The 23,934-nt window shown below is 59.7% G+C and overlaps 1 protein-coding gene across 4 annotated transcripts; it reads right to left on the bottom strand.

Moving 5' to 3' along the window:
• Positions 1-127: 127 nt before the first annotated feature.
• On the bottom strand, positions 128-20,205 carry MLXIPL (MLX interacting protein like). 4 transcript variants are annotated; one of them, XM_061375769.1, is made up of 17 exons: positions 19,669-20,202; positions 12,001-12,107; positions 11,819-11,901; positions 11,529-11,618; positions 10,752-10,796; positions 10,274-10,472; positions 9,499-9,576; positions 5,533-5,705; positions 4,872-5,457; positions 4,267-4,340; positions 3,672-3,846; positions 2,895-3,007; positions 2,613-2,732; positions 2,181-2,308; positions 1,702-1,825; positions 690-819; positions 128-308 (listed from the first exon to the last, which is right to left on the bottom strand). In XM_061375769.1, the coding sequence occupies exons 1-17, from the start codon at positions 19,962-19,964 to the stop codon at positions 190-192; spliced, it is 2,640 nt and encodes an 879-aa protein (XP_061231753.1). In that variant the 5' UTR covers positions 19,965-20,202; the 3' UTR covers positions 128-189. The 4 variants fall into 4 exon arrangements, with proteins under 4 accessions (XP_061231753.1, XP_061231752.1, XP_061231749.1 ...); XM_061375768.1 differs by having other exon boundaries at positions 2,181-2,284; positions 4,872-5,705; positions 19,669-20,205; XM_061375765.1 differs by having other exon boundaries at positions 4,872-5,705; positions 19,669-20,204.
• Between the last annotated feature and the right edge of the window lie 3,729 nt (positions 20,206-23,934).

Raw genomic sequence — 23,934 nt, 5'->3', positions numbered from 1 at the left:
GTCTGCCCGGCCCCGCTGCAGCCTCTGCCCCGCGCAGGCGGGGACTCCAACGGGGGGGACCCGGCTGCTGCCAGCCATGCTCCTTCCGAGCAGCCCGGCCCTGGTGGCGCTGCCGGCGGCTCGTTGCTGAGTGCTCGTCCTTCCTCACCGAAGGTCTCGGCAAGGCCGCGAAAGCCGGGCCGGGAGCAGCTAGGAGGAGCCCCCGCGGCCCATCCCTGCCACTGCCCGCGTCGCCTGCTCGGGGATGCAGGCTGGGTCGCTCAGGATGGAGGTGGAAACGCTCAGCTGCCGGAGGGAGCTCAGGACGGCTGCGGGGAGACGTGGGACATGTGAGCTCCCCTATGCCCTGAGGGCTGAAAGGGTGAACCCGTCCTGGGGGAGCTGGCTCTCCCTGACACAGCCCACAGCAGGGAAGTTGAAGGGAGCCCCCTGCTCCCAGCCCTGCCCAGCCGGGACACAGGCCCTCCGCAGGCTGGAGCACGGGTGTGAAAGGAACACGGAAAAGCACGGAGCACACAGCCCCAGAGCATCCAGCGGGCGCTTCCCTCCCGTGCAGCATCAGCGTGGTGCAGCACCAGCCCACTGCCCTCGGGACACCCCTGGCCTTTTCCCCTCTGCTTTCTCATCAGTCCATGATGGGGCCAGCCCGGCGCCTTCAGGGTGCTGCAGACAGGCACAGGAACACCTACTTGGCCGAAGCGCTGGGAGGGAGCAGTGCTGATCCAGCCAGGCCAGAGATGTCTGCGTGAGGCTCTCCATGCTGGCCGTGGAGACCATGCCATTGAACGACTCAAAGAGGGGCCGGATGATGATACTGAACTGATGGGAGCAGAGGAGTTAAGGGCCAGCCTTGCCAAGAGCATGGATTCCACCTGTAAGGTCTAGGCAGCACTCTCCTACGGGCAGCAGGACAAACCTCCCTGCCCAGACCTGGGCAGACCTGCTGTGTCCCTTTCTCAGCACAGCACCATGCTGAGCACCAGCCCATACTGCTGGGGCGATGGGGAACTGAGCGTCACCCAGGAGGCAGTGGGAGAGCTGTGTCACCCCCATCACAGCTGAAGCTGCCAGATATGGTTGATTAGACACAACTCTTGAAGGAGACTGCCAGCACAGTGTCCTCTGGAGTGACCAGGAGCAGGGCATGACACCAGTGTGTTCAGTGTGCTTCTCTCCTGGGACCACCACTGAGGACTAGTGATTTTGTGCACTGCTTTGACCTCCCATTCCCTGGCCCTTGGCCTCCTCCATTCTTCCAACCACATGGAGCCCAGACTTGGGTCCTGGACACACCTGGGTCTCCAGTGTGTGCCACGTGGCCACCAAGACCAAGCCATCATGTCACCAACTTTGTGTCTGGACCTTTCCTAATCTCTAGTTGATGGCTGCTGTATCCCAGAGCCAGTTCCCACATTGCCAGGAGCTGTTGCCTGCACGAGCTCAGCTCTGCCAGTGCCTCCTCCCCAAGGACTGACCGTTTACACCTACAGGGTTTGCTCCCTTGTAACAGAAGCTGCCTCCTAATCTCAGCATCTCAGCGTGTTCCACCATGTGCCCTTGGCTGGGAAACATCTCCCCATGGCCTCCAGAGCCTCTTGAGCTGAAGGGACCCCACAGGCCCAGGAGCAGCGGGTGGAGCAGAGGAGCTGGTGTCTGGTGGAGGGCTCTGAGCAAGCTGCAGGCGCTGGCCCCAAAGGATACGATCCAGAACTTCCAGTTCTGCAGCGTGGAGGAGCGCACGTACTCGTCAAACATGCTGCGCATCTGGTCAAAGCGCTGGCGTGTGATGGGCACCCCTGTGGCTGGCAGCTGCTCCTGGCAGAGGCTGTGGGGCACCAACACTGCTATGGGTCCATGTTCAGGAGACGGGGAGCCACAGGGGCTGCCCTGTGGGGAGAGGCTCCGGCAGGACCTGAGCTCTCAGCAGGGGTGAGCAGGCAGCATCCTCCTCCCAGGGCAGCTGTGGGGCCTGGCCCCATGTGCTGGTCCCACATGGCACTGCCTCTTGAGCATCATCCCTCCTCCAAACAGGGTTTGAGGTGGGGCAGAGTCAAGTGCAGGTCCTGGGAGGTGCTCAGGAGACCTGCTGTGTCCTGCTGCCTCCCCAGCGCTTGCCCTGCCTGGATACCCCGAGGCAGGCAGTGGCTCCCTCCCGCCTGCCCCAGCCATGCCCCACTTACTTGATGGAGCCATTGAGCTCCTCGATCTGCTCCCGCAGCCGCTGTGCCTCGTCCTGCAGGGCTGCCCGCTCCTGCTGCAGCTTGCAGATGTACTCAGCTGTCTTCTGCAAGGTGGTGGCTTTGCTGACCTGAGGGGCCACAGGGTGAGACAACGCAGGGAGCTGCTGGGAGTGGCGGGGTGGGGGGCACCCCGTGCAGCAGGGCTGGCAGTGCAAGAGGTGCTCTGCTCCAGTGCCCAGACCACCCTGGCACGGCTGCACCATATGGGTCTCTGTGTGCCTGCTGCGGGCTTGCAGCCTCCTGCCCCAAGGGCTGGGGCACAGGACAGGAGCTCCCTACACTGGGGCAGGCTGGAGATGCAGCATCTCAAGGGGACAAACCTTGTCCCTCTATGCTCAGCGCTGGCCGGTCCATGCAGCCCTGGGCACTCACCTTGATGCTGGGCTGGGCGTTCAGCGTGCTCACCAGGCTGTGCAGGGTGTTGAAGCCCAGCTTGATGTTGAAGCGCCTCTTCTGCTCGGCGGAGATGTGTGTGATGCGGCGGCTCTCCACCTGCCGGTGAAGGGCCATCAGGCACCTCCTGATGCAGGGGCAGCCCCGAGCCACCGGCCCCAGCTTGCCCAAAGTTTGTAGTGAGGCTATGGGGGAAGCTTGGAGGGCAGCAGGAAAGGGGGGTGCATATGGAGTTGGTGCCTCCCATAGCTCCTGGTGTACCTTGCTGGGCTCAGGCCTGCCCCGACATGACACGGGATGGTGCAGGGGGATGCCAGTGCCCATCCCTGCAGTGGGTCTCGGGGAAGCCTGGCCAGGCTTGGGACAGTCAACGCCTGGAAAAGGGAAAGTGATGCTCTGGGGAGAGAGGCAGCAGCAGCCCCTCGTGATGGGCTGACACCAGGGTCCCACGCTGGGATGGGGATGGGCAGAGAAGAGCAGCCTGCAGCACTACCCCAACCCCAGGGCATCTGCCCCAGCATCCAACCAAATCTTATCGGTTTCTCTTATCCCAAATCCCACTCATTTTTTACAACAGCTCAGAAATGGGAACATCTGGAATGTGACATTTGAAGTTCCCAGTGTTTCTTGTGGTGGAATTTGCCAGGAGAGCGGACTGAAGGCAGCAAGGCTGTGGTCTGCAGCACCAAACTGAAACAGAGAGTGAGACCAGAGCCTGGTTTCCAGCCGCCGCTCTGGTTTCTGTGGGTGAAAGCAGGGCACTTCCTGCTCAAAACCCAAGCTCCGGGTTTTCAAAACCACAGCCCGACATTTTGGTCCTCTTTGTCTTTTCCTGTTTCTGCTTTTGTCCCTGTAGAAGAAGGCAGGTGAAGGACTGTGCCCTCCCTCCCACACACAAGGAACTCCTCCATGCTCAGCCGGGTAAATGTAAATCTCTGGCATTGAAGTAAAGCTGAAACGTCCCCATTAACGTTTGGGGCAGGCTCCGTGCAGGGGATGCAGCGTCCTGGGGAGCTCCCTTCCGCGCCCCAGACTCACCGCACGCCGACGTGGGGGACAGCCGCTCTGCCTTGGGCACCAGCAGTGGGCCCGGCTGGGTGCCTGCCAGCGGCACCGGCACCACCTGGGCAGGGCTGGAGCCAGGAGCCAGCCCTGGGCTCAGCTGGGCCATTCTGGAGAGGAAGGTGGCGGGGACGTCAGGGACAGCGCTCTGCTGCGGGGAGAAGGCAGAGGGAAGGGGGAGCTTGGGGACCCAGCGCCCCACGTGCGCCAGGGACCAGACCTTCCCTTTGGGTTGGTCGGTGCCCAGGCACTGACATCAGCACATCTGCAGGGGGACAGGGAAAGGGGACGTGCGCTCCTTCCCACCACCTGCATGGCAGCCCCATCGCCCCAGGAGGGGGGTCCTGCAAGGGGGTGCTTCCCACCTCCACTCTGTTTCTTCACAGGTGATTCCTGCCCCACATGCCACCTCCTTCTCCCTGTGCCTGTCCAGCTCCATATTGCACAGGGTAACCCCACAGAGCCCTATCTCCCCCCCTGCCCTAGCTCTACCGCTGCCCAGCAACCAGGAGAAGGCAGTGTCTGACCTGGGGAGGCATTTCCCAACCCGGGGGTCTAGACAGATGCTTACCGGGGAAACAGGGGATGTGGGCACAAGTCCTTCACCTGTCGGGCTTGGGGCATCCAGGACTGGCTCCTGCTTGGCTGCAGAGGGCAGGGAGCAGAGGGAACTGCTGTGTGAGGGTGCTGGGGCCTTGGGGACCTATTCTGCCCCCCAGGACAACCAGCCCCCAGCACAGGCATTGCTGCAGCCCTTCCCTGCCTGTCTGCGTCAGAGAAGGGTAAAGCAGCCCCTAGAGAGAGAGCTGCCTTTGCTCCCTACAGCAGGGAGATCATCAGGAGCCTTGGTGCAGGCAGGGACCCCCAGACACCCACGCCAGCCTCCGTGGGACCTGTCCCATCTCATGTATGGGCAGCAGGTCCCCTTAGCCCCTCTGTGCCAACAGGAGACCAGGCTGAGAACACAGGGGCTTGGCAGTGGTGCCCGTGGCTGGGCCCTGCAGGGAGACCTCCCTGGGCACGGCTTCCCCCTGGCTTTGGGGCTGCCTCGTGGTGGGGACATCCGCATGCCCTGCCCAGCATCCCCACATCCAACCCAGGGAGGTAGCAGGGTCCCACCTCCAATCCCCCCCCCCAGCATCTCCCCCCACCAGTGTCTGCCCCAGGCCCCCTTACCTGCGGTCAGGAGCTGGCTCAGGCAGGGGTTGGGCATGGCCAGGGGTGTCGGTGGGGGGGGTCCCTGCAGCCTCTTCGCTTTGGTGCCATTGGGCTTTGCCTTCAACCGCCCGCTCCTGCCCTGGGGCAGGCCCCTGGGGGGGGCAAACCTGGGGTCGCCCAGCAGGGTGGGAGGCAGGAGCTCAGGGGCAGCCGGGCGGGGGTACCCCGGGGGCACCATGCCTACAGCATAGCCCAGCTCCGGGGAATGCGGGGCGAAGCAGGGCGCTGAGAGCGGGGATGTGGGATGGATGAGGAGCGAGGGGCTGGGGGAGCTGGGGTAGGGGAACTTGCAGCGAGGTGCTGAGATGGGGGAGCACAGGGGGTCCGGGCTCAGCACTGATGTCCCGGGGGACAGGCTGGGAGGGGGGTACTGGGGTCCTGGTGGCTCCAGGCTGGGGGGCCCATACTGCAGCAGGGGCTTGTGTCGGAGCTGGGGGCTGAGGTCGCTGGGCACTGTGGTGGGGGTGTTGGGGGGCAGCAGGGCTGGGGGGAGCTCGGGGCCCAGGAAGGCGCCGTGGAGGCCAAGCTGCGAGGCACCGCTGGGCTGCAGGAGACACGGGATGGTCAGAGGGGTGCCGGGGCACTGTGGCCGCGGGCCGTGGGCTGTGGTCCTGCTCACCTGGAGGAGGGCGCTGGGTGAGAGCGGGGCCTCGGGACTTGCAGGCAGCCCCCGAGCACCCATCAGGCACCCCCCATCACCGAACAGGGGCTCGGCCATGGGCATGAAGCAGGGTGGCTCCTGGTAGCCTGGTTGCATCTGTGATGGCAGTGGCCGGTGGCTGGTGAACATATCTGTGGAGACAGAGCGGTGGGCATCAGCAAACCTTCCCAGAGGGGGGATGTCAAGCCCCAGGGCACACTGGGTCAAGCTGTATCCCGTTACCAGCAGAGGTTTGCACCCGTGGCCAGCCTTGCCTCATCAAGGGGACAGGAACACCCACCCAAGGGAGGGGACCCCATCCTGACACCCAGCCAGGCACGTCATGCTGCAGGGCTGCTCCCAGGGCTAGGTGGCTGTCCAGCCCCTCCTGAACCAGCTCCAGCCTGGGGCAGGCCCTGGGACCCCCAGGCTGTGGGGCAGCCGCAGCTGGCGGGCTGGGAGGCACAGTTCACAGCACCCCCCAGCCACGGGGGACGCTCCCCTGGAGTCACGGCGAGCTCTTACCCCCCCCGGCAGTGCCGTGCCTGCAGCCTGTGGCTAACCACATCCCATGGCCTTCCCGAAGCTGAGCCCCATGACCCTGCCGTGACTCCCTCTCCCTTCCTCTCCCCTTCCCACAACCCTGCTCCTTCCGCAGGCCCAGACACTGTGGTGCAGAGGGCTGGCCTGATGCTTTGGGCCACCCCCTTGGGGAAATGAGCTCCCCGGGCATGGCAGCCCCATGCACGCTTCGGCTTGGTGCTGGCGCTGTGGCTGCCTGGGCCAGTGCTGGCTCCGGCAGTGCCACCAGGACGGTTTTCCCTGGAGAGGATGACTCTGAGCTGGGGCTGGGGCTGCTGGGTGCTTCCCGGTGGGATGGAGCAGGAGCGCTGGCTGTGTTTGCAGACTGGCACAGACTCTGTGCCTGAGCAGCAACCCTGGCATCCCCACTGGGGAGCACCCAGCCATGCTCCCAAGCCCTTGGCTGACATGACCATCACTGCCCCACGCTCCTCTCCCTTCCTGCAGAGCCCGGCTCAGTCCACAGGCTGTCTCTGGTGCCCACATGTGTAGCCATTCCCCAGGACTCTGCTCTGCCTCCAGGGTGCCCTGGCTGGGACCTGCAAAGGTCTGAGACCCTTCTGAACCTCCATCAGAGAAGCAAACACACCAGCAGGGTGGGATGCCATGGAGCTGAGCACGGCGATGACTCCAGCAGTGCCATGTGCTGGCAGCCAAGGGTAACCCCAGTGCGAGACAGTGCAGTGCCACCCCTGAGCTGCCCCACTCAGCCCTCAGCCTGTCCCTTCCCCCTGCCAAGGACACGGTGAATGCCCGGGAGCATGGCAGAGCCATCCCTGCCCTTCCACTACTGTGGGCTCTGGTGCTGCCAGGCAGGGTCTCCATCTCCCGAGGGTGCAGCACCCAGCTCCACGTTGCCCCCCGCTCTTTGTCACGCCCACATGGCACACTGAAGCTCTGCGGGTATTTATAGGCATTTCTGGTGCCCAGCCCTGCAGATTCAATTCCTCTTGTGCCTCTTGCTCTGCTGCAGGGATGGAAGGTGGCTGGCAGCCCCCAGGAGCCCCGTCCCCCCTTTTCTTACCTCTTCCCCACCCCACAGCTCTTGCCCACACTCCTCTCCACCACTGCGTCACGCTGACTTCTCCCCAGCAGTACGGTGTGGCCAGGGCACATCACTGCTCACAGGAGAAGGCCCATGTGGATGGCACACCACACCTTTAGCATCCCGTTCAAACCCAGGGCTGGGACTGGGGCTACAGAACCCACTCCTAAACCGAGAACACTCCAGCATTGGCCCCAGGCCCCGAGTGAGCATGGTGGGGTGATGCCACCCCAGGGGATGCCAGCGCTGCCCCCTGCACCCCAGTGCCCTCTATGGGTCCTACCTGGAGCACAGTGCCAGCAGGGCCCGGGGCCCGGCTGCTCCCTTGCATCTGCCATCAGGACTTCTCCATCTGCCCCACACCGTGCTCTGGCACCCGCCGCCAACGCACGGAGCTTCCTCCTTTGGGGATTGGTTTGCCTGTGCTGACTGACAGGCGCTGAGCTCTGCCACCACCGCCAGGCACAGCGGCAGCCCCGTGACCCTGCGAGCCCTGTGCTGCCCGCTGCAGCACCCACCCTGCACGGGTGCCAACTGGTGCTCTGTGCAAGGCTCCCTGCTACACACCCTGATGGAAAAGTGCCCTTCGGGCCACGACCAGGTTGGCTCCGGCAGCCTGCACCCAGCATTCGGCCCCCATCTCCTCTCCCCAGTCATCCCTGTGGGTTCATGACCTGGCACTGCCGCTCACATGGGCTGTGAGCACCTCTGCTCCGACATCCCTGCCCCACACACCCCCTCTGCCCAGCGCACACCCACCTCCCTCATCGCTGTCACAGCACTGCGAGCAGGGCTGCTCTGCACAGCATCCCAGGAAATGCCATGTCTGGGACAAGACTCCCACTCACGGGAGCACAAAAGCCCTGGGGCACACCAGCCATACCTGGGATGCTGTCTCTGACCCCAGCTGGACTTGAGACCATGCCCACCCCCAGCAGTGCCCACATGTGGATCTCCAGGGTTTGGGCAAAACGTGAATTAGAGTCCTGTGATGGTTTGGGTTAAAGGGACCTTAAAGCTCCTCCACTTCCAACCCTTGCCATGGGCAGGGACATCTTCCAATAGAGCAGATTGCTCCCAGCCCCATTGAGCCTGGCCTTAAACATTCCTTGGAAGAGATGCTCTCCTGCAGTGAAGTGGCTTGCAGTAAGACCTGCTCCATTCCCACGCAGCACCCTGGAGCAAAACGCTGCCCTTTTCCCCAGGAAACAAAAGACAACTTGGCTGCTAATAGAAATGTATTGGTTCAGATGGGCACCCCCCTGCCCCTTGCCATCTCCTGCTGAGCATGAGGCTGTGCAGGTTCTGGGCCTGCTACTGTGCCACTGCTGTGGTGAGGGGCTGCTTGAGAGGGGTCAGTGCAGACTACCAGCACCGTGCAGGGTCTCTCAGGGCAAGGGACACTTGTCAGGTGTCACTGTGACCCATTTGGAGCTGTCGCACCTACCAATGACTGGCACCTACTTGGGGCACCTGGGGACAGGAGGCAAAGGGCCAGCAGTGGGAACAGACCCTCTTCCCAGAAAGGGTCTCACCCTGATGGGATCTCTGGAAGGAAGGAGCCAAGAAGATGCTGGCAAGAGCCTTCCCATCACATCCCTCCCTGGGGCATCCCCCCGCCTGTCCCAGCACATCAGAGTGTCCCAGCCTAGTCCCTGACAGCATCTTATCTTGTACCACGCCATGGCCATGTGGTGCAAGCACCGCTGTTGCCTCCTGCCAAAGGAAGTGGAGGTGGCTGCGGAGCTCACAGGGTGCTGATGGATGCACAGAGGGGTCCAGAGATGCTGGTGCTGCCCAAGGCCACCAGCTACCTGGGAAGGCTGCAATAACCAGCCCACGCCAGGGGGCTGAGGAGGGGGACACAGCAGCACAGAGGCTGCTCTCCAGGGGTTCCCCCTCTCTTGTCCTTGGCTGCAGCCAAAGGGAGGTGGTTCGGCACCCGGGGAACCACCAGATTTCTCTTTGTAGAAACCCAGAGCCACTGAGGTTCTGCCCCGGGTGCAGGCAGGCAGTGGAACCCCTGCCCCACAGCCTGCCGCAGCATCCTGCCCCACAGCCTGCTGCAGCATCCTGCCCCACAGCCTGCTGCAGCATCCTGCCCCACAGCCTGCCGCAGCACCCTGCCCCACAGCCTGCTGCAGTGCCCTGCCCCACAGCCTGCCGCAGCCCCCTGCCCGTGCACGCTGCTTTTTCCATGCCAGGGCATGTCTGGTGCTTTCAGGCCAGCCCTGCAGCTCCTGCTGCTGCCTGGCCAGTTTTGGGCTGCAGTGGGGTGCAGACCATGCTGGGTTGTGTGGGATGCGGCTGGCTCTTACCTGAGATCTCCATCTCATCCAGGCTGGGCTGCAGGGGCGCCAAGTCCGGCTGTATCATGTCAGCATTCCCAACATAGGCTGGAAGAGGGCAGAGCTGCAATGCTGGGGCCCAGGCACAGCACCCTCAATACCCCCTTCAGGGTTCCTCCCACCCCTGCCCTCATACCTGCCTGGCTGCAACCCCTCGTGGCACCCCACAGTCACCCTGTGTTGCTGCTCCTTGCACTGGCAGGCAGGTGGGTGCCCACTCTGTGGAGACCCAGGACCATCCCATCCCCACCATCCTGCCCACCAGTGCCCCTGGGACCTCCTCCAGTGCCCAAGTACTCCAGGGAAAAGATGATCCTTGGCACAGGACCCACCTGGTGCTGCAGGAGCGCCCGGGACCTGCCCCGGCGGGGACAGCAGAGGGTGGCCGTGGAAGGCAGGACCTGTCTGCTCCTCACCCAGGGCTGGCAGCACTGCCCTGGAGGCTGGTGCAAGGTCCCTCATGGGTCTAGTGCTGCCTGGGCAGCTCAGCACATCCCGCCTGAGGCAGTCTGTGGGGAGCCACCCAAGGAGGGGATGCTCCCACCCTTCCCAAATGGAGCTCTCACTTTGTAGCATCCCCCCCTCCTGCCCCAGCAGGAAGGATGCCGGGGGATCCTCTCTGCTCAAAAGACACAGGCAGCAGCTCCCAGGGTCAAGGCCAAGAAGCAGCACGGTGCTACTGTGTGTGCTGCCCACCTGGACCTCCTCCTCCACATCCTGCTAGAGCATGGTCTGGAACACCTACCATCCTCGGGGAGTGCCTGATGGGCACTGGGCGTCTGTGTCATGGTGAAGAGGGTGTCAGAGATGTCCGAGAGGAAGGTGTCCAAGTCAAAGTGCTGCCTACCCCCTGGCTCCTCTTCCTCATCCCCAAGCAGCATGGGCACCACGTTGCAGAAGAGCTGGTTGCACCATTTCTCCATTGGCCTCCAGAGATCTTCATCCTGCATGAGATGAGCAAAGGAGCTGAGTGGGAAGGGCCCATGCCTGGCTCCCCAGCTGCTCTCCCTCACAGCTCCCATGCTCCCTACAGCATTTATCACTCCAAAGCTTCCCACCCGGCACATTGGTGCTTCCAGAAGTGTGAGTGCGGCATCCCAAGGGCTTGGCATCCCATCCCATAAGGCTTAGCATGCCCTGGTGCTTCTGCCAAGCTGCCCAGTGCAGGGGTTTGCATTGTGCCCCCCTAATGCCCGCTCCCCACCCTTCCCCAGCAGACTCACCTGCTTTGGACTGGAGACCTCCTCCTCCCGAGTGGTCTTTCGGAGCTGGAAGGCGAAGATAGCCCATGTCACCCCCCAGCCGAGGCAGGCACAGTGTGGGGCAGGGCCAGGGGCAGGGCAGAGAGGAGCAGTACTCAGGACGGAGGTCCCTGGAGGGCTCAGGGTGCCTGCCATGAGCTCACATCTGCCTTTACTCCACAGGGTTTGGGCTGAGCGGCGGCGGCAGTGGTGGGACCGGTGCTGTGTGTGACTGCCAGCACCCTGCCTGCCCGTGTCACCCCAGCCTTTATGGGTCCCCAGCTGGACCACGCTCCACCCCGCGTGGCAGGAGGCCAAGGCTGTGGTGCCAGCCTGAGCAGAGCAGGCAACCAGAGCAGCACGGAGCCACCCAGCCTGCCTGGCAGCACGTGCTGGCAGGGTGAGATGTGGCTGCCAGCAGCATGCCTGTGAATCCCAGCCTAGCCCCAGTGCCGGCCCTGCCCGACCCACCCCAACACGTGAGCTGTGGGTGTGCTGCCAAACCCAGCCCCAGAGGGTGCAAAAGGCAGGGGACAGGCAGGCAGAGCACACCCAGCACTGCAGACAGCATGGGATGGGGTCCCCACTGAACTCCACCCCATCAGCACCATCTGAGCAGCCAGCATCCCCTCCCATGCTGGCAAGAGCCGTCCACATCCTGCTCCCAGTCAGCCATGGCTCCGTGCTGGGTATGCTGATGTCCTGCCCCACCACGGGCACCACCACGGGACAGGCAGCACCATGGGCAGAGCCACTCACCCGCTTCTTGTAGTAGATCCTCCACTTGTGGTACTCCCTCATCACCACCTCGATGCGGCGTTTCCAGTAGTTGCCCTCCAGCACAACAGCCTGGTGGGGCGGGACAGGGGGTGAGGGCTGACCCCCACAGCCCGCAGCCCCCCACAGCCCCCCGCAGCCAGGGCTGGTTTCCTTGTGCCACATCAGAAGCACCTTTCCAGCAGATCTGTGACACACAGCCAGGTCTGCCCCTGTGTCCCCAGCTCCCCCTGTGCTGCGCAGACCTGCTCCTGCAGGGGACCGTGCCCTACCTCTGGTTTTCGGTGCTCATCAGCTTCAGAGCCCTCAAGCGGGGTGATGAAGCCGCACACGGGATTCTTCCTCCGCTCCACATCTGCACAGGGGAGCACACAGCTGGCTTTACCCATGGGTCCATCCCTGGGCAGCCCCATCCTGCCTGGCATCTCCTGCACTCAGCAGGCTCTGTACTCACACTGGATGTACCACGCTCTCCAGATAGCGTTGTTGAGACGAATTTTGTCCCGGCAAAGCAGCCTCAGCCCCTTGAAATTCTTCCACTTTGGAGACACCAGCTTCCCACTAAAACACCAAGCAAAGGAGAGGCTGAGGGGGACCATCCCCCAGCCTGCCCAGTTCAGGGTCTCACAAGAGGGAGGTGTCTCGAGAGGGGACCAGGCCACCAGCCTGGTGGCACATCTGGAGCAGGACCAGCCACGTGGCTGTGCTGCAGGCACCCTGAGCTCACCTTCACCTTGGGAGCAGCACAGACCTAAACCATGAGCTTCACAGACCCACATGAGGTTTCTCCAGCCCCCAGGACTAAAGCAGATTGAGGCTCAAACTCGGCATCAAGGAGGGACCCCACTGCCCCCCACCAGCGCGTCTCCATCCTGGCCCCAGGGGATGCAAAGAAAGTTTCCAGCCCAGGAAAGATGCCTGGGGAGATGTGGTGCTGTGGCTCTTGCCTCGCTGCAGCATCTCCCCCTCTGCTCTGGGGAGACCCCCCCTGCAGTCCTGATCCAGCTCTGGGGCAGCAGCACAAGAGGGACCTGGAGCTGTTGGAGCGAGGCCAGAGGAGGCCATGGAGATGCTGCGAGGGCTGGAGCAGCTCTGCTCTGGAGCCAGGCTGAGAGAGCTGGGCTGGGGCAGCCTGGAGAAGAGAAGGCTCCTGAAGGGGAGACCTTAGAGCAGCTCCAGTGCCTAAAGGGGCTGCAGGAAACCTGGAGAGGGGCTTGGGACAAGGGCCTGTAGGGACAGGCCAAGGGGAATGGCTTGAACCTGCCAGAGGGGAGACTGAGCTGAGCTCTTAGGCAGAAGCTCTTCCCTGGGAGGGTGCTGAGGCGCTGGCACAGGGTGCCCAGAGAAGCTGTGGCTGCCCCATCCCTGGCAGTGCTCAAGGCCAGGTTGGACACAGGGGCTTGGAGCAAGCTGCTCCAGTGGAAGGGGTCCCTGCCCGTGGCAGGGGTTGGAGCTGGATGAGCTTTAAGGTCCCTTCCAATACAAGTCAGGCTGGGGTTCTACGGTTCTATTTCTGACCCTCCTTTTAATGCCAGGCAAGGCTTGGAAAAGCTCCCTTCAGCTGGGGCAGGGGCAGGTAGAAGGGCAGGCATCTGCATGGGTCTGGGAAGAAAGAGAGCAAACTGGAGTATGTTATAGACCTTAAGGGACACTCACTTGTGCCCCAAGACAGGCACAGAGCGGGACCAGCTCTGCCCTCAGCCCAGCACTGCCCTGAGCTCTTCTCCACACCCATGCCCTACAAACCTGTGCCCCCATCGCAGCCCCCAGCCCTCCCTCCTTCCTGTTTCCCAGCTCCCAGCAGCAGCTGTGTTTGTTCTGCTGCTCTCTGTGGTGCGGTGATGTCCCTAATGGGGCCCGCAGTGCAGGCAGCCTCATTTCACTGATTGTCTTGTTTCCTTCCAGCTGAGTGGAGGTGACCTGGTGTGCACTGACCAGGGACATCCATGGGGTCCTGCTGCCCCAGGAGCTCCATGGGGATGCTGGGGTCTCTCTGCTTTACTTTGGGGTCCTTTTCCCCTCTGCCTGTGAGTTCAGCAGCTGCCCTGGCCATGGGCTCGCAGCAATGTCGGCTGCACAGAAAGGGCAGGCTGGAGGCTGCACAGCATCCCTCCCCAGGAAGTCCATGCTGAGAGTTTGTCCCTTAAAGAGCTCGGTGCTATTTTGGGTCCCACTTATGCTGGGCACATGCATGGAGGAGGAGGGGTAGATGCTGGGCTGGGTTTAGGGATGCTGTATTCCCTCGCTGCCAGCATCTCTTGGGTCCCTCAAGATGCTGTCAGTCCATGCTCCCAGGGAGGTGCTAGGGACAAGAGCAGTACCTGGGTAATGCTTTAAGTAGCAGCACACTTGTTCACTCAAGCTTGTGAAACCTCAGAGCACCCTTGAACAAAGACTGGCCTGTTCTGCATTAACCTGCCCTTTTGAAATCTGGCACGGGCCAGCAAGTGGGGCTCCCTCCCTCTGCAGCGGTACCAGCAAGGAGCTGGATTGCAACCAGGCTGCTGCCCCCGAGGTTAGAGCCTGAACAGGCAGCAGTGCAGGCAGAGAGAGCCCTGTCCTGCTCCGGCTGGAGGAAGCATGCCAGGGTGGAGGGGAGAGGAGAGTGATGCTGCCCCATCTCACTGCAGGGAACAAGGACGGGGACCTCTTCGGCTCCAGAGCCTGATGCAGGGATGTGTCTGGGATCAGGTGCTCCCACCCCTGGGGCGGATGGGGATGGTCTCCTCACAGAGACCCCCAGGGGCTGGGGAAGGATCTGTGTCCCTGTGGCTCCAGCCTGCAGAGAGTTAAGGACGCGGCTGTGCGCTGGCCACCCTGCTATCACCAGGAGTTTGAACTTTCCCCCTTGGCACAAGGCAAACAGCGCGGTGGTGCCAAGCAGAGGAGCCAATGGAAGGGACGGGTTTCCCGGGCACGTGGCCATATCGCCCCGGTCAAGGCTACCCGGCCACCCTCACCGGTGCCGCCCACCGACAGCCAGGGCACGGGAGGCAGCACGAGCGCAGGACCACAGCCCATGGATGTGCACCTCGGCCACGCTTGGGGCTGGTGGGGTTGTGGCCATGGAGCTGCTGCGGGTCCTGGGAGCTGCCTTTGGGCTTTGCCATAACAGCCTTTTTTGCCTATTAAGAATCCTTTCAGGTTTGGGGCTTATCAGGCTGATCTTTGCTCCCTGGTTTGCCTTGGAAATGGCCCCACCCTTCCCAGGGAGGTGAATGCAAACCCCAGGCTGAGACAGGAGAAAGGTTTGGGATGTCCCAGGCTGCTGCATGCTGCAGAGGAATGGGGACGCAGGGGCCACCATCATCTACGGGGGCATGGGGTGAGGTGGGAACAGGGTTCAGCCTGGGACCAAACCTGGTGTGGGTCAGCACTGCCTCTGTTTTGTTCAGTAGGTCCTGGATTTGCTCCATGATTCATTCAGCCTGTCCAGAGGTTTAAGGTGTTGCAGCCCCTGCCTTCATGGCAAAGCGAGTGATCTGCTCTGCATCAACAGCAAGAGGAGAGGGGAGGAACGATCTGGTGTAGGTGCAGGGCTGTTGGGATGCGGCGTGTCCCAGGGTGGCTGGAAGAGGACAGCATTCCCTGCAAGTCCTGACTGCTCATGTTCCATTTCTCACAGCTTTTGCTCCTAAAACAATGGTTTTTTCCTTGAATTTTTATGCTTTAAGATGCAGAGTCTGACAAAGGAAAGTTAAAAATCCAACCACAGTTTTCCTGAATAGTGCCTCCAAGTAAAAAACCGAATGTGTTCAAATCCAGCTTCAAATCTCTGCCGTCTAAAGGAGCTTTTTTAATTCACCGCACTGTGCTGATGGAGAGGCTGCTGCTCCAGCTTGGCCGCTCATCGTGCTGCCTGAGTTAACTCGAGGGCAGTGTTGTAACAAAGGTGTTAATAGGGTGTACTGTGGATTAGATAGGGACCTGCTCTGTGTATTTACTCCCAGATTGGAGTGCTCCTACACTCACAGCTCTGCCTTTTGAGCAGCCATCATCCTTCCTGCAGAGCAAGCATGGAGTGCCCCAGATGAGAAGGAAAGTCCTTTCAGTTGAACCTGCTTAGCCGAGTCCAGAGGAGGCCATGGAGATGCTGCGAGGGCTGGAGCAGCTCTGCTCTGGAGCCAGGCTGAGAGCTGGGCTGGGGCAGCCTGGAGAAGAGAAGGCTCCTGAAGGGGAGACCTTAGAGCAGCTCCAGTGCCTAAAGGGGCTGCAGGAAACCTGGAGAGGGGCCTGGGACAAGGGCCTGTAGGGACAGGCCAAGGGGAATGGCTTGAACCTGCCAGAGGGGAGACTGAGCTGAGCTCTTAGGCAGAAGCTCTTCCCTGTGAGGGTGCTGAGGCGCTGGCACAGGGTGCCCAGAGAAGCTGTGGCTGCCCCATCCCTGGCAGTGCTCAAGGCCAGGTTGGACACAGGGGCTTGGAGCAAGCTGCTCCAGTGGAAGGGGTCCCTGCCTGTGGCAGGGGTTGGAACTGGATGAGCTTTAAGGTCCCTTTAACCCAAACCAGGCTGGGATTCTGTGATCTAAGTCCTCTTGCAAATAGCTGTCCAGGAAGCTGGATAGCTGCAAACCCAGGTGGGTATCTTGGCGATCCCTGGAGATATGACTCCCATGTGCATTAGAGTGGGAGCAGACCTGCATACCAGCCAGCTCCTCTGCACACTGCTTGCACAGGATCAGCCCCAAATCCTTGGACAGTGACAGAGAAAAGGCGCCCAGCTCCCTGCCATTAGCGACATCACACCATGCTGAGCATGGATGGCTTCAGCCCAAGCCCTTCCTTTCCCCTGACCCACTATTGCCCTTCGTGTGGATAACCCACGGCAGACACTGCCCGACCCACCGCAAAGCCCCAGAGGGTTCCACTGCCATCGGCACCGAGCTCTGCCCCGCTCAGCTCCCACCGCAGCCCAGCCAGGGCGCAGGCAGCACCCGGGGGGTCTGAGGTCTGGGTGAGACCAAAGCCTCCTTAGATGGTGGGGATGGAGCCAGCAATGCCAGGGTGTGGGTACAGCAGGGCAAGGCGCTTCCAGCCGGTCTGAGCTGATGCACAGGGCTGCGGGTGAGTGCTGGTGAGCTGTGGGAGGCTGAGGTGGGGGGGGCAAAGGGAAGTTCAGGATAGTAAAGGAAACGGGGAGAGGGCAGCTCAGTGCGTGCATCACCGTGATCACCGCCTGCGTGCTTTCTGCCCTGGTGCATGAGTGTTCAAGGCACTGTGAAGTAGAGAATCAATGAGAGAGTATGGCAAAGCTATATGAGCAATTCCACTGCTAGGAAAGCCTCAGAGCCTGCTATCAGCTCGCCAGGAGGATGGATTCACAGGGAGTGTAATTGAAGCCTGCCTCTTTTTAAATCACAAAAGGGGCAGAGATGATACTCCAGGTGGCCTAACAGCCTGATGGGCCTGCCTGCTGAATCTCTCCTCTCAGTATCTGCAGGGGAGCAGAGGTTAAACCTGCATCCCATCCTAAGAGCAGCTACAGAAGGCTTCTGAAGCATAAGACAGGCATGTCCAAGGTAACACGGCGAGTGGCTGCAGTTTGCAGTTCCCATCGGCACCCAGTTTTTCTCCCTTCAGGAGGACGGTTCCCCAGGCCAGGCATCCAGTGACTCCCTGCAGGGGGTCACAGGAAGGGGAGTGAACAAAGGAGACCCACTCTGCCAGGCAGGACACTGGGAGTCCCACTGCAGACATGGGGAGAAAGAGCTTGCTTGGGTCGGGGGACCATGCTAAGGCCAAAGTGGGAAGAGATCCTGAAGGAGCTCAGCTCCACATGCTCTGCTTTTGGGGGGAATGAAGGCAAGTGAGCTGCAGGGAGGTGAAGCCATGGAGAAACAACAGCCTAAGGAAGGCATTCAGAAGGCATCCAGAAATGCAGCACATTGCAGGAGAAGGAGCGGAAGACATTCATGAAGTCTTTGGCAGGAGAGCTGCTGGAAGTGTCCTGGAAAATGGGTACTGGGAAAAAGGGCCTGGGAAGTGCTTCATCCCAGCACCAGGAGGAAGACCTGGGGAGGAGGAGGGGGGTTCCCTCTCTTGGAGAGATCTGAAGAAACAAGTTACTGCCAGAAGCCAGGCTTGGTGTGGAGAGAGGGCTCCTTCCCCAGCAAGGGGATGATGCTGAGCCCAGCCCCTGAAGGGGTAATACATGAGATCCTCAGGGTGATTGCTCAAGCTGAGACACAGCTGCCAAAACGTCTGTGAAGTGCCATGGAGGAGCGTTGGCGAGGGGAGGAATCACAGCTGCCCACATGAATCTGGAGGGCTGGAAGTGGATAATCCTAAGGTCCTTTCCAACCCAACCTGTTCTGTAATTCTATGATTCTATGAAAGTTGAGCTACAGCCACGAAAATGGTGCTGTCTGGAGAGAGTTTAGTGAATTGCCTTTGAAACTGTGTGAGCCTGGGCAGCAAGGGATGGGCGGCTGCAGCAGTCCCGGCTCAGCCAGCAGCTCAGGAGTGACAGCTCCCTGCACGCAGCGCTGCAAAGGGCAAGTTTGGGTGTTGCGTTCAGAGTGGTGCCCCTGACAAAAGAGGGATGCTCACAAACTGGAGTGATCCTGCAGCAGGGTGCTAAGATGGTTGGCGACTAATGTACACGACAGAAGAGGAGGGTGGCTGCCGTGTGTGTTCAGCCTGAAGAAGAGAGGCTGAAGAGAGCCGGAGGGATGGAGCCTTGCCTGCAACATCATGGCCAGCCAAGGGTGGTGTCCAGCTGCTGTGGTCTGCTCCACTGCCAAGGCAGGTGCACCCTGCCCCTTTCCCCTCTGCCCAGGGAGCACCAGAGCTCAGGGGCATCCAGAGGCTGTGATGCATCTCAGGAGTCAAGAGCTTGAGCACTTGGGGTGGAGCAGTGCCTGCTCCTCCAGCCCCAAGCTGCAAGGGTCAGAACACAGCAAGTGTGCGGCTGGGAGAGTGAAGGAGTGTGGCCAACAGTGCCTGAATGTCCCCTGTGTGTGGCACTCAGGGGTGACTTGCCCCTGACTTGTCCCCCCATGCTGATGCTCACCATGGTCCCACAGAGTGCCAGCTGCACCAGCACCTTGAAGGAGGCTGCGCAACGCTGGCCATGAGCAAACCCTGCAATCTGTGATGTGGCCATGGGCCAGGTGTACACAGCTATGTGGCAACGAGTAGCCTTGGAATGCTGTCCCAATGCCCCATGTCACCAGGGCTGCTCTGCAATATGACCACATATTCCATCATGTTCAGCACTCGAGGTCTTCAAGGCATAGCTGAAAGGTGAGCAACGGAATGAGACCCTGTGTGAAACAAGGCAATAGACAACTCCTGAAGCCTGTTTTGCTGAGGTTTTGCTTTCGCATGGACATTGTCATTCCAGGTTTCCACCTGCACATTTGGGGAAAGTTATGTAAGCAGTTTTGTGCTGACACCAGTAGAGCAAGTGACTCTGATGCTATGCTTGAGAGAACTCAAAACCTCGGGGCCTTGGCAAAAGAGTGTGGACCAAGGCACTAAGAGACATGATGCAGGCTCTGCTGTTGTCACTGAGAGGCTGCGGGATGAGCAGGTCCCTGCCATCCTGGGTTCGGCTGATTTGTGTGGTTGAGGGAATGATGCAGTCACCCATCCCATTTTGCAGGAGAGAAGGAGGGATGCTTTCAAAGGCCCTGGACAAAGCCCTGTGCAGCCATCCAGCCCCAAGTGCTGCTGCATGCCCTAGAATAACCTCGGGACACGTGGGCAGAGCCAAGGACGGGAAGGCAGGACTACTGCTCTGGGCTGGATTGCCAAAGACTGAGTGTTGGCTGCCCACAGGGTTATTGCTGCTCTACAGAGAGTGCAGGATCTGGCCATGAGGGTGCCACAGCTGGGTGCGGTGACTCCAGATCTCATGGGAAGTTGGAGAAGGGTTAAGCTACATGTGAAGAGAGAAGGTACTTCCCATCTGGCTCCACAGCCAAGAACCCAGCCCCAGCTCTTTGTCCCCCAGCCCTCCCAGGCTGGTGGGTTTGGAGCACATTGCACATCGCAGTCCAATGGAGAAGGAGAGCAAGATGCCAGTTTCTGGATGGGCAGTAGGGCTCAGCCAGCCTCACACCTTCAGAGAGCGAGGGGGGTCCTTAGACACATGCCAGCGAAGGGTCCCTGGGACTCACCTGTACTCCAGGCTCATGCACTCGAAGAGCCGGGTGAGGGTCGGGTCGATGCTCCGGGGATCAGCCGCTTCGGGCTCGGTGCGGTGATGGCGCCGCCGGGGCAGCGAGTCGCTGTGCGGGGACGACACCATGAAGTGACCACTGTGGATGACCTGAGAGGGGTTCTGCGCCCTGGCACCAGCTCCTGTGCCACCCACAGCCGTGTCCTCAGAGTCTGAGTCAGAGTCAGACATGGGGCATGGCCCAACCGGGGGCTCCGGGAAGGGTCCCGGCAGCCCCACCTGAGCTCCTGCCATCACCTTCACTGGCCTGCCCCAGTACTGAGGTCCATGTCCTGGAAGTGCCAAAGCCCTGTGGATGCTGTGCTGGCACTGAGCACGTGCCGCTGGGCTCCCCAGCTCAGGACACCCACAGCACACCACACCTCCTGCTCGGCTCCGCTCTCCCTTCCCCGGACCACGCTGCCTCCTCCACACTCCAAGGGTCAGCTTTCGTTTCGCCGAGCAGCTCAGTCACCAGCCCTATTTATAGCGCTGGCAGCTGATCCCGCCCATGGCACCCTGCGCCCGGGCACCGGCCCCCTGCCACGCGAGCTTCAGCTCCGCTCCTGCCCATGTGCCCCATGGCCCCGGCTTTTATCTGCCCTGCAAAGCGGGGCGGGCCGCGGGTGCCTGTCCCCTCCTCTGCAGCGCACCGCAGTCAGCTCTGTTTACCTGGGGTAATCACTGCTCCCGGCGCGCTGGCTCTATTTACCTAGTGCCTCTGCCCTCATGTATCTCCCTGCACTTCCAAGGGAACAAATACAGATTAAGGGACACAAACAGGTGAAATTATAGCAACGGGCACCCAGCTCAGCACAAGGAATGCGGAGTTACTGAGCCATGTGCTGAGAAACAGCCCGGGCAAAAGCCTGCTTCAAGGGGTGACCCGGCAAGAAAGGGGATGCAAAACCTGAATGAATGCAAGAGATAACAACAGTGAGCTCAGGTGTGCTGAGATTTACACACCTTGTAGTCATGCAGTCCTTCAAATGGGTTGTCTTCACCTCTGAGGTGTCCTGAGAGATGCTGACACAGGCAGGGCTGGATGCACCAGCCCCTCCAATGCTCTTCTTTGATGAATACCGGGACCTGTTGCCATAGCATGTGCCATGCCAGTCAGACCTATGTCACAGGCATCTCCTCACTGACCAGAGCCACAGAGAGACACAGTGGATGTAATTTCAGGCTTAAATCACTTCTTTTTCTTTCTAGTTTCTGGCTTATTCTTCCCTAGCTCCAAAACCTGGCACAAGCACACATGCCTAGAGAGCACCCAGGACAGCTTTTGGGTACCTCTGTTGAAAACACGTGGCATAAAACTAACATAGCCTCCAAGCTTTAATCCAGCTTGCAGGTGTAGCACACTGGTGGGGACTTCTGCTGCTCCAGAGGAGGGAGCTCCCCTCCGGGGTCTTTTTCAGAGCTGCCAGAAGCACATGTACAAAGAGCTGGTTTGGGTACTTTCACACTGAGGGGTGCAAACCCCACTTTGAAACTGATTCCTCGCCTTTCAGGCAGACCTGTGCTGCTCTTTCCCTTCTCTGTGATTCAGCACCAGCACGTCAGCCCATCCCGAGCTGCCAGTCAAGGTAATGAAGAGAGAAGTCATTTTAAGCCTACTGTGTGCAGACATTGTGAAGCGATGATCGGCAGGTGGGTGTCCTGGGAAGCTAAGAACTAGACAAGCCAGAAGAGAAACAAAGATGCCAGGGATGCGCCGGGTTTCTGGGAGCGCTCCTACTGCAGAGCCATGCTGTGCAAAAGGGATTTGCCAGGTTTTGTCCCAAGGTTTCCCTTTGTCCCAAGGTTTTGTACCATCTGTTTCCCACCGAAGGCAGACTCTGGTCCTCTGGGACAGCATATGTCTAAGGGAAGCAGAGAAATACATCAGTGAGGCTTTTAGGGACATCAGAACTCCCTCATCCCTGGTCCAGCAGCCCTTGTGCTGCAGAGGAGGGAAATCTCTTGGATGAAAGGCACTCATCCTGGGGAAGCAGTTGATGGTTCCCTCAGAAGGACATTCCCCATCAAACAATGGATCAGAGCAGGGACCCCACAGAGGAATGGGCGGGCTGCAGTGCTGAGGGGTTTTGTAACTGGCTGTTTGGATCCTAATACATGCAATGCCTGGTACAGCCATACGGATGCAACAGAGCCTTGGAGAGCATGGCAAGGGAGTTGTAGACCTGAGTGCAACACAAGGTGGATGTCCCAGAGGTGTCCCAAAATGTGCACTGCCACCCGGGAGGTTGGAGGTCAGAGCCCCCACAGCAACACTTCAAAATGACCCCAACACCACCAGCAGGGAGAAACCGCCTCTGCCTGGGAGGAGAACAGTGTTGGGACAGAGAGGCCCCAGGAGCCCTCACCAAGCTCCACCAGAACATCTCAGATCTGTGACCTGTTACTTGCCTACCAAGGGAATGGAGGTGGCACAGACAGTGTTCACTTTTGGAAGGCTTGGCCACCCATCTAGGGATCTCTGGAGTTAGAGGTCTCATTTCTGTACCAAGTGGTAGGAACTGTAATGAACGTGGAATCTGTGGGACCTTGTGGATAAATACAATAACCTGAGGAAGAGTCCGTATAGGTTTTTAGAGGAAAGCTGTGGCTCAGGAATCTGTTACGGTTGTTGGAAGGAGAGGTGTTGTACGTGGACAACAGTGATCTGGTCAACACCGTGTAATCCAAAAAGCTTTTAAGAATATCCATCATAGAGTCTCAAAGACACCAAGTTGTAACAGATCAATAGCTTATGATGCCAGAAAGCGACAATAAGAGCAATTGGTTAATATTCACAAGGTAGCCTCTTGGATGCTGCAAGTATCTCTGCTGGGGCTGGGTTTTTCAGTGAATAGCACAGTGACAACAGCTTCTGGTGAGGAAAATAATCGAGGGCAGTCATGTGCAGAAGTGTCTGTAGAGAGCTTCAGAAGGTTTCAGGCTGCAGAGGGAGCGGGTGATAAAGTGGCAAAAGAAACTCAATGTTGATGAAGGAAGTGCACCCCTAAGGGTACTGTACACAGTGGGGGGCTTGAAATTAGCAATTGCCATTCAAGAGGCAGATCTGAGGGCAATTGTAGGCGATTGTCTGAAAACATCAGCTGGAGGCTCAGGAACCATTCAAACGTAAAAGGGCTTCAGAAATTGCAAGGGAAGGAGCGGACTTTGAGCACAAAGCATCCCCTGCCCCTGTATAAACTGGAGGGTGCTCGCAGCTGTGTAGTTGTGGTGCTCAGCCCAGAACAGAAATAGAAAAGGTCACTGAAATGAGGAAGCTGAGTGATCAGAGGTGGGAATGGCATCCCTGAAAGAAAAGGCTGAATACATCAGGGCTGCCTGTGTTAGAAGAGAGATGAATGAGGTGGAACACACTAGGGGTGTAGGTACTGATGCAGCAGGAACACAGTTAGAGAATTCAGCACTTTTCACAGCACAAGAACTAGGGGCACCAGGCAAAGCAATGTCTGGCAAGTTCATCTCAAGATGTATTCCTGAACCTCATAATCCCTGCTTGTGCAAGCTCACCACATTTCCTGGAATACAGCTCTGAGGACCACATTTTCTATGAGGAAGCAGATGAAATTCCTGGAGGTAGGCTCCATCCCAGACACCAAATGGTGACCAACAGAGAGAACTGGATTAAAGCTCCAGAACTGGACTGCAGGATGCTGGCAAGTGGATGCAGTCTCACTAGCAGTGCCTGCAGTGGCTCCTGCTTTGCAGGGGTGGGTGAAGGAGGTGGTGCCATGCTTCTGGTCTTGCCAGGTTTCCCATGGGGCACCTGTCTTCAACAAGGCAGTTGAAGAATGGAGGAAGAGATGGAAAACTCTTGCCATGGGCTCACTGTACCCACTTCCCTCAGGAGCTGAGGTCCTTCACAAAGGAACACCCAAGCCCACCCCAGTGCTGCTGTGGGAGGCCACAGTGGTGGCAGGAATGAAATCCTCCAAAAGATGCAGCCCCATCTTGGAGGCTGATGGCCCCTGAGTGATGGCAAGTTCCAGTGTCATGCTAGTCATCATGGCACTGTTCATTTGGGAAGGCTGGATCTCCAGATTGCTGCAGCAGAAACCACTGCACCCCAAATGGCTCAGAACCAGACACAACGTGCCTGCTGTTGCCTGCCGTGGCAGGTGTTGGAGCTGGATGAGCTTTAAGGCCCCTTCCAACACAAACCAGTCTGAGGTTCTGTGATTCTAGGATTTTCTGCAATAAAATGTCA

This window comes from Neopsephotus bourkii, unplaced genomic scaffold, assembly GCF_033783945.1.
Source record: "Neopsephotus bourkii isolate Nb327-2 ecotype Australia unplaced genomic scaffold, CSIRO-AGI_Nbou_v1 NB_1675, whole genome shotgun sequence".
Lineage (NCBI taxonomy): Eukaryota > Metazoa > Chordata > Aves > Psittaciformes > Psittacidae > Neopsephotus > Neopsephotus bourkii.
The sequence above is the reverse complement of the archived record's forward strand: the minus strand, read 5'-3'. Positions and strand labels throughout refer to the sequence as shown.